Below are 14,933 nucleotides of genomic sequence, written 5' to 3' on the forward strand. Positions count from 1 at the left end.
TGGTGCCCTCTTCTGGTCGGCAGATATACAGACAGAATATTGTATACATAATAAATAAATAAATATTTAAAAAAAATACATCTTAAAAAGAATAGTTCCCTAAAGGTCTTAGCATCTTTGAACCATACATCAACTACCAAAACAGTGATGTCACTATATGAAAAGAGAAGCTATTTTTTTTTCAAGACAGGGGTTTCTCTAACAGTCCTGTCTGTTCTAGAACTCTCTTTGTGAACCAGGCTGGCCTCCAATTCACAGAGATCCACCTGCCTCTGCTTTTCGAGTGCTGGGACTGAAGATGTGCCCCTAAGCCTGGTGAAAAGGAAAGCTTAATAACAATAGGAAGGGTTCCTGAGACTGAAAACTACAGACAGGACGACAAAATGACTCTCGGGAGGCAGGAGCGGGTGGATCTCTGAGTTCAAGGCCAACTTGGCCTACAGACAAGACAGCCAGGGCTACACAGAGAAACCCTCCCTTAAAAATCAACAACAACGAAAGAAAGAAAGAAAGAAAGAAAGAAAGAAAGAAAGAAAGAAAGAAAGAAAGAAAGAAAGAAAGAAGAAAATAACAAAAGGAAACAAATGCCAAGAGCTGCTAAGAAATGCTCTCATGACACCATGGTTGAGGGACTTAGAAGGCAGCAGCCACAGTGGAGAAGCTGCTGTGGTCTGCACAGGGCTGGACATTTCGCTGTGTTAACTGTCTGGCAAGCAGGTGGGCATCTCTACATTAGCAGTCCTCAGGACCCATGAGTCTAGGCTCAAAACATCAGAAGCAAGTCACCAAGGTGGCTGTGATTCCAAACGTTCAGGCGACTCTGTGACAGGAACACCTACTGAAAGGTGACTAAGCATCTATCATAGACAGACAGGCAATCTCCGGTTCAGCACAGGCGACCCAGGGCCCAGTTACATTGAACTTGACCCTTCCTATTGCCTGTCTTGGCTCTGGGCTTACCTTCTTTGGCATATTTTAGATAGAGGTTCCTTACTTTCTCAGTACCATCTACTTTCTGTCTTTCTGAAAATGACTTAATTGCAGGCCTTCCAATAATACTTCTCTAAAGGATCTTTAAAAGACTGTATTTATTTGTGTGTGGGTATTTTGCCCGCATGCATGCATGTGTACTGCACACACACCTAGTAGCCTTGAAGATCCCCTGGGATTGGAGTTACAAACTGTTCTGAGCCACACTGTGGGTGCTGGCACTGAACCCAGGTCCTCTGCAAGAGCAGCAAGTGCTTGTAAACACTGAATCATCTCTCCAGCCTTGAGTGGAATTTTTAAATTCTACTTCCTGCATTCTGTCTTAGAGGTCTAAGGTCAAAAGGGAGGTAGATCTGTGATCTCCACGCTATACCACCATTCTTCTGCTTTTTTTTCCCCCAAGACAGGGCCTTGCTATGTAGCCAAGGTTAGCTTTGAACTTGCGGCAGTCCTGTGTCAGTCTCGTGAGTGCTCAGATTATAGGCACGCACCACCAAGCTAGCTCCGCTTTATATATTATTTCTTCTGTGAGTCTGACGAATAAGAACTCTCCAGAGAGAGCTGGGAGATATCTCAAAGAGCTTGCTGAGTGAGCATAGGACGCAAGTTCATTCCCCAGCATGTAAGCATGAACCCAGGTGTGGTAGCACACGCCTACAACCTCAGCACTGGGGAAGTAGAGACAGGTGGGGCTCACTGGCCGGCCAGCGTAGTCTAACTGGCAAACTCTAGGCCAGTGGCTCCCAGCCTGTAGGTTGCAACCCCTGTGGGGTTGCATATCAGATATTTACATTACAATTCCTAACAACAGCAAAATTACAATTATGAAGTAACAACAAAAAACATGTTATGGCTGGGATCACCACAGCACGAGGAACTGTATTAAAGGGTCATAGCATTAGGAAGGTTGAGAACCAAACTCTAGGCCAATGAAAGACCCTATCTCAAAAAACAAGGGGACAGCAATTGAGGAACAGTACCTAAGGTTGACTCTGACCCATACACACATACACACATATGCATGCCTACACATAGACCTGTGCATGCCCCATGCACACACACATCTTCGGACACTAGCCACAGAAAATGCATTTTTGATTGTACAAGGTGGGAAGCGAAAAGCCCTATTAGTGAAAACACCAGCTTAAAATCTCAGCTCTCGGCAAGTTACTTAAGGGCTCGGTCTTAGTTCCTCCCTCTGTGAAGTGGCCATCTGAACGACCACTATGTGTACTTCCGTGAGGGCTGTGAAGACTGTGAACGCATGGTAACAACAAATGCAACAAATAAGAAAGATCACTTTTGACATAAGGTCCCTGGTCACAAAGATGGGATATCACTGTGACATACGGCCCCTGGTCACAAAGATGGGATATCACTGTGACATACGGTCCCTGGTCACAAAGATGCGAGTTCCAATTTTCTCAGGAAACTTGGCCTGGAAGGCATCAGTTTAAAAAGTCTCATTTAGGGACTTCCTATCTGCAATGCAGTGTGAATGCCACAGTGGCAGAGAGGGGTGCTGTGTCAAAACTACACACGGCTTCTCTATGTGAGCAGTAAGTGAAGTCAGGGGACATAGTGGTCACAGATGCAGAATGAGGAACTGGGTGACGAGACCATAAATCCCTGTGTGAATCAGGATGTTTTTGACATCACGAGGCCCTCCCTGAGCCTCGGTTCAGGAACCAGGGTCACACTGTTTCCTGTCACTTACCTCTTAGCTGCTGGAGCTCCAGGCTCAGACTCTGAATGGTGCTCTCATAGAACTTGAGATTCTCCAAAGTCTCCGCCCTCAGAGATTCATCCTGCTTGTCCCCCAACATCAAGGTCAGCTCCTCCTGAGCCCTGGTGTACGTGTCCAAGTCGTGTTCCACGTCCTGAATCCTCACCAGCACAGAGGGGCACGGAGAAGTCTGGGCTGGGCTCTGCTCCACGTGCTCAGGGCCCTCCTTCTCTGGGGCCTCCCAACTGGCACAGAAGGTGGGCTTGGGGGAGGCTGAGTTCATCCTCTGCTGCGCAGAAGGAGGCAGGGGAGCTGGGCGGGAGGGCCGCACAGCCAAGGTGGGTGCTGGTTTGGAGCTCTGATCAACCAGCAAGTGGGAGGAAGTGGGCGTCGGGGTACAGGGTCTAGGCGGGGGCGGCCTCAGGGCCTTTCTCTTCTCTGGGGGATCCTGTGATGGCGCCGACTTTGAGGAACCTCTGACAATATCCTTCTCAGAGTTAAAGTCCATGATTGAAAAGCGGCGGACGATTTTATCTGACTCTGTGCTGGGCCCGGACAGGCTCTTCTCAAACTCGATCAGCTGCTGGGTCAACTTGGAATCCAGGTCAATGCTGTCCCCCTGTGATGCTGTGGTTACTTCTGTGGCGGACCCCTTGTCTGGTGGCCCAGGCCTCCTCTCTGGTCTCTCTGGTGCAGAATAGAGGCCGAAAGCATTTTCTGCAGATGGTTGATGCTTCTGAGCATAGCTGGCTAGATCCCGAGGGCTTAAGTAGCTAGGTTTGCCTATCCTAGAGGCCACGAGGGAGGAGGCCCTGTGGAGTGGGGGTGCTGGCTTCTGGAGGGACCTACCCTGGGCATATGTTCTTTGGGGAGGCAGGCTAGAGTAGTCCCTAGTCCTGGCTTCAGAAGGGACAGACTCAGAGAATGGGTCTGAGTTCTGGCGGCTCTCTCCTGCTGGAGAAGAAAACTGATTTTTCTGCATTTGGGGGTGAAAAGGTCCCCGAGGCTGGGAATAAATGCCATTGACTGTCTCTGAGGGGTCAGGTGTGGAAGGGTCTTTAATAAGATGCCTATCAAGATCCACACCTGGGCAGCTTCCTGAGGCATCATCACCCTGGCCAGAGTTCTCATTTACAACACCCGCAGGGACCCCATGACCTAGGCGAGCCGGGGTTTGTTCAGACAGACCCCAGTCAGGCCTGTCTGCTCCGGGCTCCTGTGGTTCGAGTCGTGCCTCCTCCACCACTGAGGTCTCCAACCCGTCCACAGGGTCTTCAGAGTTCTTAGGGAGACTGTCTTCCGGGGGCAGAACCACGGTTTCCTCTGTCCTGGTGCCGGGACATAGCTTCACAAAGCGGTGGGGAAAGATACCTGTCCTGCCCTTCAAACGTCCTTCCAGCCATCCATCCTCCAAGGTCCCCAGAATCTGGATTTTATCCCCAACCTCGAAATCCAACTCATTGGGCTCCAGGGCTTGGAATCTGTAGAGGGCAAGTCCATAGGTCCCCGATGGGTGGTCATCCTCGTCGGCCCCACTTTCTGTTTCTTCCGTAGAGATGTCCACATCACCATTGGCAAGGCAGCTGTCTCCACCTCCAGAATTTACCGACTCATCCACAGTCCTCAAAGGCCCCAAGAGCTCTACAAAGCCTTCTGGGAAAATGCCTCTCCGCCCCTCCAGCTCTCCCTCAAACCAGCCTGGCTCAGGAACTCCGATAATGGTAATCAGATCTCCTTCCCTGAAGTCCAGTTCCTCGTCCAGCTGGGCAGACAGCCCCATGAGGGCCCGTGCTTGTCCCATGGAGTATTCTGGAATCTGAAGCGATGCACTCTGTGAGTGCCACTGTTGGCTCTGAGAGGACAGACACAGCTCACGAACACAGGACGATGGGAAGAAGCCCCGGGCACCCCAACAGCTTCGGCCCTGCAGCCATCCTGCAGTCGGAGCGCCATCGAGAACCACCAGGTCTCCTGGGAAAGAAGCAGAAGTCAGAGCCTTGACCAGAACCCCAGGGAATAACACTATGGCCAACAGACAGGACTGTACTGTGCAGCCCAGGCTTCCACTACAGTTCTCATGCCTCGGCCTGAGCTAGGCTTGCATGTATGCTCATGAAAATGTTCTCCTCCTACCACGTGAGGCATGAAGACAGAATTAGTAGGTTGGGCTTGGCAGGAAGTACCTTCACCTGCTCAGCCACCTAGCTGGCCCTATAGATCTTAAAAAGAATTCCAGGGACCTGCTCTTTTGTTGCCGCAAATAACCACTACGTCGGGCTATCGTCACAAAGTATAAACCAAAAAGTCACATTGGTCTTAGTGTTTAGATTCAGCACAGTTTAAAAACACATTCCATAGTTCCACAATCAATTGCTTTATAACAAATGCTTGATTATGTAATTATGGATATTCATTTTGTGGATTACTAATTTTAATCTTGCTTTTAGCCCCCCCCCCCAGGTCTGTGCAGGGGTTCCACTCTCCTGAGCAGAGCCGCTTGAGGGGTACAGAACGGGGGCAAATAGTAAGAAACAGACAGCAGCGCATGGTTTCCAGGCAAATGCATTGGAGAAGGGCTATCTATTATGTTCTTGATTACTTTTATTTTGTATGTAGTGGTGTTTGCCTGCAGGTATGTCTATGCACCAGGTGCATGCGGTGCCTGAGAACAGAAGAGGGAGTCAGATCCCTTGGAACTAGAATTCTAGGTGGTCGTGGGTCACTGTGTAGGCACTGGGAACAGAACCTGGGTCCTCTGCAAGAACACTCAAAACTCAACTTCTCGGCCTGGTGCCTGACTTTTAAAAAGATTGTGTGCCCTATCTTCCCAAGTGCATGCAAGTGATTTAGGGATGGGTGCACGTCTCTTCTGTATCTTAAGATCTCTGAGATCTTGCCTTTTGCAGAGTGAACACTCAGTATCCATCTGTTAATAATGATTGTTCTTTAGCTTCAGCTCCCAAATTCATATTCTCCTCTATCTAAAATTGGCTCCCATTGATAACTTCCTTGTTCCCTCTAATTTCCTTTTCCAAAACATTTCTTCCATTTATTACTTCTCTTTGCTAATACCCTAGCAAAATTTAATTCCCACTGTCTTTCCTTTAGAATTTTACCCCGAACATTTTTCTTCCAGCCCATCAAATGATTATAAATGTGCCAATTTTACTGCATCCTCTTGATAAAACTCCAGTCACGAGGCACGATGGCCTGCTGCTCACCGAGTTCTTTCCTAGTAACCCTTCTCTGTTTTCTGAGATAGGGTCTCACTCCGGAACACAGGCTGGCCTGAAACTTGGCACAATTCTCCTGCCTCAGACTCCCATGTGCTGGGAACAATCCCTTTCTTATTGTCTGAGTTCAGTACAACATGCTTGTTCTGCATACACTCAGAAGTTAAATGGCCTTTAACAATAGGCCATTTGTTTTCTCTTCATTCAAGCTTGTGCTCAATTTTATCCAGTCACAACCTCTCTGTTCTCCAACCATCCATCATGATCTCACCTATGATATGAGATCCTGGGAAATCTCACACAAGGGAATTTTCTTTTTCCTTTCTTTTTTTCACTTTGTTTGCTTTTGAGACAGGGTCTCACGATGTATCTCAGACTGGCTTCAAACTTGCAACCCTCCAGCCTCAGCCTTCTAAGTGCTCGTATTAAGATGTACCACCACATCCTGCCCAACTCCAAATCTTTACTATTCCTTCTTGTGGAATATTATTTTAAGGTGTGTTGCTTTTGTTTATGTTGTATTTGTTTAACTCTGTGAAGCTGTAATTCTTTGCCTGTCTAAAACACCTGATGGTCCTAATAAAGAGCTGAACGACCAATAGCAAGGCAGGAGCAAGGATGGGCAGGGTTGGCAGGCAGACAGGATAAATGAAAGGAAAACTGCAGAGAGGAGGAGGACCTCAGGGGCCAGCTGCACAGCCAGCCATGGAGTAAGAGTGAAAGGAAGATTCACAGAAGTAAGGAAAGGGAAAAGCCCAGAGGCAAAAGGTAGGGGGGGGGGGAGTGGGGAGATAATTTAAGTTAGAAAAGCTGGCTAGAAACAAGCCAAGCTAAGGCCGGGCATTCACAAGATGCCTCCGTGTATTTATTTGGGAGCTGGGTGGCGGGCCCCTCAAAGAGTAAAAGAATAAAAAACAACAATTTCTCCTCTCTCTCCATCTGAAATCTTAGAAGGTTTCCTTAGAAAAATCTTAGGAGCTCACATCAGCTACCAAAGAACCAAAGAATTCCACTTCTCTCTTCAGGCCTGGCATTTGTATGTTGGCACAGTGCATGGCACATAACATACCATTTTAGACTTAGTGGCAGACACACCATATATTTCCTGACTCGACTTTATTGCACTTAGAGTTTTATTTAGAGACACCTAAAAATGCTCCCATATTCCTGTAGTCCTTAACTTCTGAACCCACATGCACTGGCCAAAGCTTTGGGTCCTGAGAATGACAAGTGCCCCTCCCCCAGTGGCTCAAGGCCTGCCATCCAGACCACAGAGGGAAGACAGGACTGCTCAGACACAATGGGCCTCTTGGTGAATAGGAAAATCAAAGCGTGCCATAAGTCCCACTCCGCTCGCTCTGAAATGCCTCGTTCACGTCAGGCTGCAGAATGACAGTGCTGTCGTTCTGGCCAGCGCTCACGAACTGGACAATAGGGCTTGTTTTCCTGTCTATTCCAACAGCGGTTTTGATGGGCTTTGTTTCCGGACAGACCGTAGCTCTGCTGCTTATTCATCGACCATAAAGGAGTTCTCAGGACAAAACAAGACACACACAAATTCCATGGCACTCTAACTCAACACCCCACCCCCTTGCATTTTTTGATTTTGTCATTTGTTTCTCCCCTTACTTGGTGACTGCCTTTATTTTATAGGCCTAACTGTCCCTGGGGTGGGTCTATTGTTGTGGTTTCTCTGGTTTTTGTTATCAAAAAATCTCTTGTTTTAAATAGTCAAGCAAGCTATCTCTCTGGAGTCCTGAGTTATTCTTTAGGAATGGAGGCTACCCAGCAGTTCTAGACTTCAGAAACACCAACATAAAGAATTCCTGGAATGATGGGGCCAGGTTTGGGAACAGGAAAGAAGAAACTGCGGTGACCCTCGGGGTCAAATGTGACTACTCCCAGCCATACTGCTTGTTTCTTTGGATGGAATTTTTCTTCGAACAGGAAGTGGATTGGAAGTGAGATTACAGGAAGGAATGCAGGTCTTGTTAGACTCTGACACGAGCGGTCTGGCTCTGCAGGGTTCGCTCCCCCCTTGACTCCACTCCTGGCACTAGCAGCCCCGGGGTGCTTTGTGCAGATCATGTATTTTCTTTTGGTTTCTTATACTAACACTTCATCCCATGGCATTGAAATTTAAGGTGCTTGTGCGTCAACTGATAAAGATCAGAGACTTATTTATAAATTATCATTTATGCTGTTGGCCTTTTGAGAGGAGGTTGCCTAGAAGTGGTAGGTGTAGACAGCCACAAGCACTATGTGTTATACGAGGGTGATGGGTGACATCCCATAATATACAGTCCTTTCTTGCTTGCTCTTAATCTCCTGATCTTTTTGTCTTTCCCTTGACATATTCTTTTCCTTTTCTTCCTTCCTTCCTTTCCCACTTTCTCTTCACTTTTTGTTTCTCTCTCTCTCTTTTCTTTGATAGTTGGTGACTCCAGACACTAATTCTGACTCTTCTAGAAGACAGATTTGTTTCTAAACCCATAACACAAAGAACAGTCCAAACCAATTGGGTAGCTTCAGGAAAGGGGGGAAGGGTGACACCTGCTGGAAGAATTACTGATGACTCCACTTCCAGGTAGACTCTCTGGGGACACATCGGCCCACACCAGCTTCGCAGAAAGGAAGGCACAGCAGGGCCTCGGGAACTTCAGAGTGCCTCTCCCTGCCTGGTTTACATTATAACCTCATTGGTCCTAACAGCTACCCTGGAGATGTGGCTCAGTGAAGATTGCTTCTGTGTCTACTGTGCTCCCAGCCAGGTTCAGCCTCCAACACTGAAACAAACAAGCGGCCACGCTGCTCACATCCTGTGTGTGGCTCGCAGAGGACACCGACAGGCCCTTGTCCTTCTCCCCTCCTACCTGGGGAGGCCTGCCCTGGACTCGAGACCACCTTGAGACAGCTGTGGGTGAGGACAAAGATCCTGCTATAAGCTCCAGTCTAGTTGCACTGTCTTCCCAACCCTGGATAGCAAGAAGTCTACAAACCAGAGGGAAAGGCAAAGACTAACATGCAAGAAACTCCCAAGACAGGTCTTAAGGATGAACATCAAGAAAAAAAAATCCAATATTCTTTTCCTCTCACTGACTAGGGGCTACAGAAGTTTGCTAGGTCTGGTTCACCATGTGTGCATGCGTGTGTGTGTACGTGCATGTGTGTGTGTGTTTATATGTGTGTGTGTAAGAATTAAGCTTGTGTCTTCAGCATCATACTAAAAGAACAGTTAAAATACAAACAACACAACTTGTAAGCTCTATTGTGATATGTTGACTGGGACATCACAAAACTGGGTGGGTCACAAGCCTCAGGCTGCAGCACTATTGGTTCGTCTCTGTTTATGTAGAAGGGTGTAGGCTTAACCAGGTGGACCTGTGGAAATGATTTCCTATCCATCTTTGGAAATCCGTGCCTGTTAGAGCGGAGTATTCTGGGGATGTGCTAGCGCCATCTGTTTAAACCGGTCCCTTTTAAACTGGTTCTCACGAGAACTTTTACACTGCCCAATGGAGGCACGGAAATGGGGTGGTCTTGCGTGTCTCGGTGGTCACATCAAAGTTACTGCTTCCCTATTGCATATTAGTAAGTAGCAATGTTGTCAGCAAAATCATACAAGGTAGACTTTCTGGAGAAGAGATTAGCACTGCCTAAAGTGTCCACAGCACTGGGGAGACAGAGGCAGGTGGATCACCTCTGTGAGTTTGAGGCCAGCCTGACCTATATATGAAGTTCCAAGCCAGTCAGGTATATACAGTAAGAACCTGTCTCAAAAAAATTACAAGTAATCTAAATCAATAAAAGAATGCCTGAGAAAATCCCATGAAAATGGTCAAGCCCTACTAACACAAGGCCTCGCTCTCAGCCGCATTCCATCAGTGGTGCAGACTTCAGAGAGGGCTCTCCAGTGAAAACATCTCTAAAGACCCTGGCTCAAGATTCTTGGATCTCTGATGCGCTCTTACCTCGATGGAGAGAAAGACTGTTCAGTTCCCGAGATGTGAATTCGCAGGTGCAAACAAACAGACTCTCCCCCTCCTTCAGACTGGGGATCGTCACAACCTCCACAAAACTGCTGGGAAACTGTCCTGAAAGACAGACACACACATGTTAAACACTGAGTGCTCTTTTAATATTAAATTTTCTCTCTGTTTGTGTCAAGGACAGCTTCTTTCTGAGTTCATTTACCAATTCTGAATTAAAATTGACCTAATGCTAATAATTAGAGAATTTACCATAGAAGTGCATAGCACAGAATGAGATGTATACAGAGGACAGAGAATACAATTTAAAAGCATTTATTGGGCCAGTGAGAGGGTTCAGCGGGTAAAGGCTCTGCTGCCGTGCTTGACAACCTGAGTCGGACTCCCAGGTCCCTATGGTACCTGCAAGCTGTCCTGTGCTCTCCACATACACACAATACCTAAGTAAGCGTTAACCACTGGCACTCTAGCAGGTTCACTGAAGAGGGAAATGTGAGTGGGGGGTCTAGGTCTTCAGAGATCTGAAAATCTACTTAGACAAAAAAGATAATGGAATCCTGAAACCCAAATCACACCAGCTACGCACTAGGCCATGGAGGTTCAGACGAGGCTGGGAGGAACACAGGTGGATTTTTTTTGTTTGTTTGTTTTGTTTGTTTTTGGGTTTTTTTTGTTTTTTGTTTTGTTTGTTTGTTTGGTTTTTTGAGATAAGGTTTCTCTGTAGCTTTGGAGCCTGTCCTGGAATTCATTCTTAGACCAGGCTCGCCTCAAACTCACAGAGATCTGCCTGTGTCTGTCTCCCGAGTGCTTGGATTAAAGGCATGTGCCACCACCACTGCCCAGATTGAACACAAGATTTTTATGAAGCAGAGCAGTTCAGTCTGAGACAGGTAGAGTTTTAGAGGTGGTGTAGAAAGACAGGACCTGACAGCTGGAGAACAACAGATGTTTCCCGAATCTGCCCACACATCTCCAGACCTGCCTCTGCCTCCCAAGTGCTGGGATTAAAGGCATGCGCCACCAGGGCCCAGCCTATCATTCTTTTTAATTATTGCTTTATTGTGTGTGTATGTGTGTTTTGTCTGCATGTTTGTCTGTACACCATGTGCAGGCCAGAGGAGGGCATCGGCTCCTCTGAAACTAGAGTTAGACTGTTGTGAGTTGCTATGTGATGCTAGGAATCGAACCCAGAACCTCTGGAAGGGCAGACAGTCTCTTTAACCCCCAGCCTTCTCTCAAGGCCCCCATCCCATCATTCTTAAAATAACAGCAGCAGCATTTATAAGACACAGCTCTGATGATGTCAAAAGCACCACAGTTTCTGGCCTTCTCAACTTCTTACTTCACACACTTTTGTCCTCTGGACCCCGCAGCCACTTGGTGCCCTACCCATGCTTCCTCAGTGCCCCCGTGTTCATGCACATGTCAGGGCCACTGAGCAAACAATCCTCTCTGCGAACACCCCCTCCCCGGTTTTATCTGACCAGAAACATCACTTCTACTAGACTATCAGAAACATCACTTCTACTAGACTATAGTCTGTGAATTCCCCAAAGTTGGTAAGCGTTCCGAGCACCTACTCAGAACTACACCACACACTCCAAGCCACATGCACACAAACACATGTAAATTAAGGACTAACTGAGTCTAACTGTGTGATGTGTCATGAAAGGTCTGCCATGCCCCAGGGTAGTTAATGGAAGAAACCATGGCAACAGGAATCTCAGAAACAGAAGGAGGATAGCCAGAAGCACAAACATGCAAGACAGGAGCATCCAGGACAGAGGGTGGCTTTAATTAACTGTTCCCAATGCAGATCTAGGAAGGACTAGCCTGAAGAGAATGGAAGATGGAGCAGGAGCTGTTGAAGGAGGAATGAGGTGGAGCATACTCACATCCCGCTCACCAAGGCAAGCCTGCTGCCAAGAGCGATGGTAAAGGGCAAGTGTTCCGAAGAGAGGTATAAGGTATGATTTGAGGAGGAGAATAAGAGCACTGGACATGAAAGACAGAGCATTGGGAAGGAAAAGGAAAGGCAAGCAGAAAAACTAGGCTGGGGCAGAAGTGTCCACCCATCCAGCCTCCACAATCAATACGGAGAGATGGGCAATGGTAGAAACTCTCCTCACAGGCCAGAGCAATGGTGAGCACAGAAGGAAGACACGGCAGAAGGGCAGTTACTCACTTGGGCTTCCCATTTGGCTTTACCTTTAATATGCAAAGAAGCGAGAGGCCGTGTGGAAGGAGTATCTCTTACCTGTAACATCTTCCTTCTTTCCCAGAAGCCAAAACTCATCCACCACGGCCAACACCTCAATGACATCTCCCACGAAGAGCGGCAGTTCCTCTGAGACGCTAGGGCAGAAGTCAAAGATGGCTCGGACCACAGAGCCAGCCTCCATACTGCACAACCTGAAAGCCCGAAGCATGAGAAAACACAGGTATTTCAGACGCACCAGAAACCTGCTTCTTAAAAACCTAAAACTCAAATTATGAAGAAAATATAAACACGATAGAAAATATATAAAATCTAAAGTTTTTCCTTTAAAAATAATGATTTCCTCATGTATTTTCATTAGCTTCTTCTCAGTGTGAGTCTAGAATTGGAAACAAACAACAAAACACTAACAACTGACTCAGACCGTAGAGATAAAAGACTGGGAAGGCAGGCCTTCAAGGGCCGCAAGAGGCAGGTGAGGCTACTGACATTTTACCACCATTAAAGTTCTAGACAATGCAGTACTTTCAAAATATAGTATTTAAAACCCACAGACTTTACATTACACACAGCATGTCATCTATTTCCCACGACAATTGTGAGACCAGGATGATGGCACTCTACACAGTTAGATAATCTAATTTGTCCAAGGACACAGTGCAGCAGGGACAGGACTTGTACACCAAGATTTAAAACCCACAGAAAAACAGAAGGAAGTCAATGAAAAGAATGAGAAAGGGCCAGAGATGGTTTCTCTAGGGGACATTTAGTACCAGCAGATCAAGCATTTGATTCTGGTTTGGAGACGCCTGTGCTCCAACCTGCACTGTTGCGGGACTACACTGCAAAGCATGACGGGTCCATTGCCCTGGTGTATGGGGCTGGAGAGCTAAGAATGTGTCTACACACTAGAAAATAAGGACACGAGATGTACGTGTGTGTTCACTCGGAAAGGCTCAGCCATGATCAGACCAACATTCCCCAAATGCCTTCCCAGGGGCTGCACAGGGGGCAGCTCCAGCTCTCCAGGCTCCTCAAAGACTCATTCAGTGTTGCTGAAGGTGGAGATTTTTCTGTTTTCATCTCACATATGACTAGCCTCATCGAAAAGCACCAAGACAGGGCAGTGAGGTGGCTCGCTGATAAAGGTGACTGTCTCCAAGCCTGGCAAACAGAGTTTGATTCCCAGGACCTATGACAGGAGAGAGAAGCAGGGGCTGGAGGGAGAGCTCAGCAGTTAAGAGTACTTACTGCTCTTCTAGGGGACACGAATTTGGTTGCCAGCATCCAGGTCAGGTGACTCACAACTGCCTATAATTCTAGCTCATGGGAATCCAAACAAAATCCTCTTCTGGTCTCTGAGGGCAACCACATATACATGGTTCGCACACACACACAGGAAGTAAATAAGTATATATAAATATTTAAAAAGAACCAAATGCCTAATGGAAAGAAAGTAAGACAGCTATAACTGTGGTTTATGACTTTCACTGGTGTGAAAAGAACGAAGGAAGTATCTAATAAATACCTCAGCATATTGATTTTTAACCATGCTCGATAATTAAACATTACACATTTGGTCAAAGTAGCTTATTCTTGTATCACTGGGATTTTTTCAGTAATGAGATGACTGGGGCCACAGTAAAAGGAGAAGTGGCCCCTGCACTCCTCGCCCCCTTATACCACAGGATTTCTGCTTTCGCTTTCCCTTCCATGGTGCTTTGCATAGGACCCGGGGCCTCACGCATCCCACACAAGTGTTCTACTACTGAGCATCTATTAAAACCATCTAATTAGCTGTGCCTAACTCCAGCACTCCAGGGGCAGAGAGACAAGCAGGTCTCTGTGAGTTGGATATCAGACTGCTCTATATGATGAGCTCTAGGTAAGCCAGGGCTACATAGTGAGGACGTGTTTAAAACAAACAGACAAAAAAGAAAACCAAACAAACCAAAAACCAAATCTAGTATTTATATAAATATACTTTGAAGAGATAGCATAGTGTGCACGTAAAATACCAGGCTTCTGCCGTGACAGAGGGCGGCATTCAAATCCCAGCTTTACTACTTTGCCTGCACACATCACTTACTCTCAGGTCTTCCGTTTCCATGACCTGAGAGATGAAGATATTAATACGCTCACAGTGATTGTCATGAGGATGACTACAGTGATAAACATCAGTGACAACATCTACACAGTGCTTCCTCATGCCACGCACTGTACCGTGTTCCACATCAATGAGTCCTCACAATGACGTGTGTCATCGGTTCTCATTGGGCAGATGAGGAACAGGTTCAAAGAAGTGATAAATTCTAAGGCCACACAGGAAGTCAGAGACAGAATGGGAATTCAAACGTCTGTCACCAAAGCCTCGCTGTACGAATGTGCCGAGGACATGACGGGCACAGTAGCTTCTCAATAAACATTAGTGTCTACTATAAGTCACTTCCACAATTAACGACAAGTTCAAATCTGTGCCACTGACCACCAAAGAATGTACTGTCTTCAAGCAGATAGACACTTCAATATGTCCTATTTCAACATGGTTAATTTAACTTTGACCATGTTTAAGAACAAGCACATGGGGTGGAGTGTGATGGTACATGCCCATGAATCCCAGAACTCAGGAGGCTGAGACTGGAGAACTTTGAGACCTAGATCAGCCTGGACTATGCAGTCAGATCTTGTCTGAGTCTTTCTGACATCTCCCAAAGAAGACACCAAATGAACATGGCTTACTCAGACTTCCAGAAGCAAGTTCATTCCTGCAGCCATAC

The 14,933-nt window shown here is 46.8% G+C and overlaps 1 protein-coding gene across 2 annotated transcripts in view; it reads right to left on the reverse strand.

Annotated features, from left to right (window-relative positions):
* Dnmbp (dynamin binding protein) overlaps positions 1 to 14,933 on the reverse strand; it is a 100,493-nt gene that overhangs the window by 57,643 nt on the left and 27,917 nt on the right. For both annotated transcript variants that reach the window (XM_013348204.2, XM_026781525.1), the window contains 3 exons: positions 12,196 to 12,350; positions 9,921 to 10,043; positions 2,708 to 4,687 (listed from right to left, as the gene is read on the reverse strand). In XM_013348204.2, the coding sequence (XP_013203658.1) occupies positions 2,708 to 4,687; positions 9,921 to 10,043; positions 12,196 to 12,340 (2,248 nt within the window). In that variant the 5' untranslated portion in view covers positions 12,341 to 12,350. The remainder of the gene's footprint in view (positions 1 to 2,707; positions 4,688 to 9,920; positions 10,044 to 12,195; positions 12,351 to 14,933) is intronic.

Source organism: Microtus ochrogaster, chromosome 8, assembly GCF_000317375.1.
Source record: "Microtus ochrogaster isolate Prairie Vole_2 chromosome 8, MicOch1.0, whole genome shotgun sequence".
NCBI lineage: Eukaryota > Metazoa > Chordata > Mammalia > Rodentia > Cricetidae > Microtus > Microtus ochrogaster.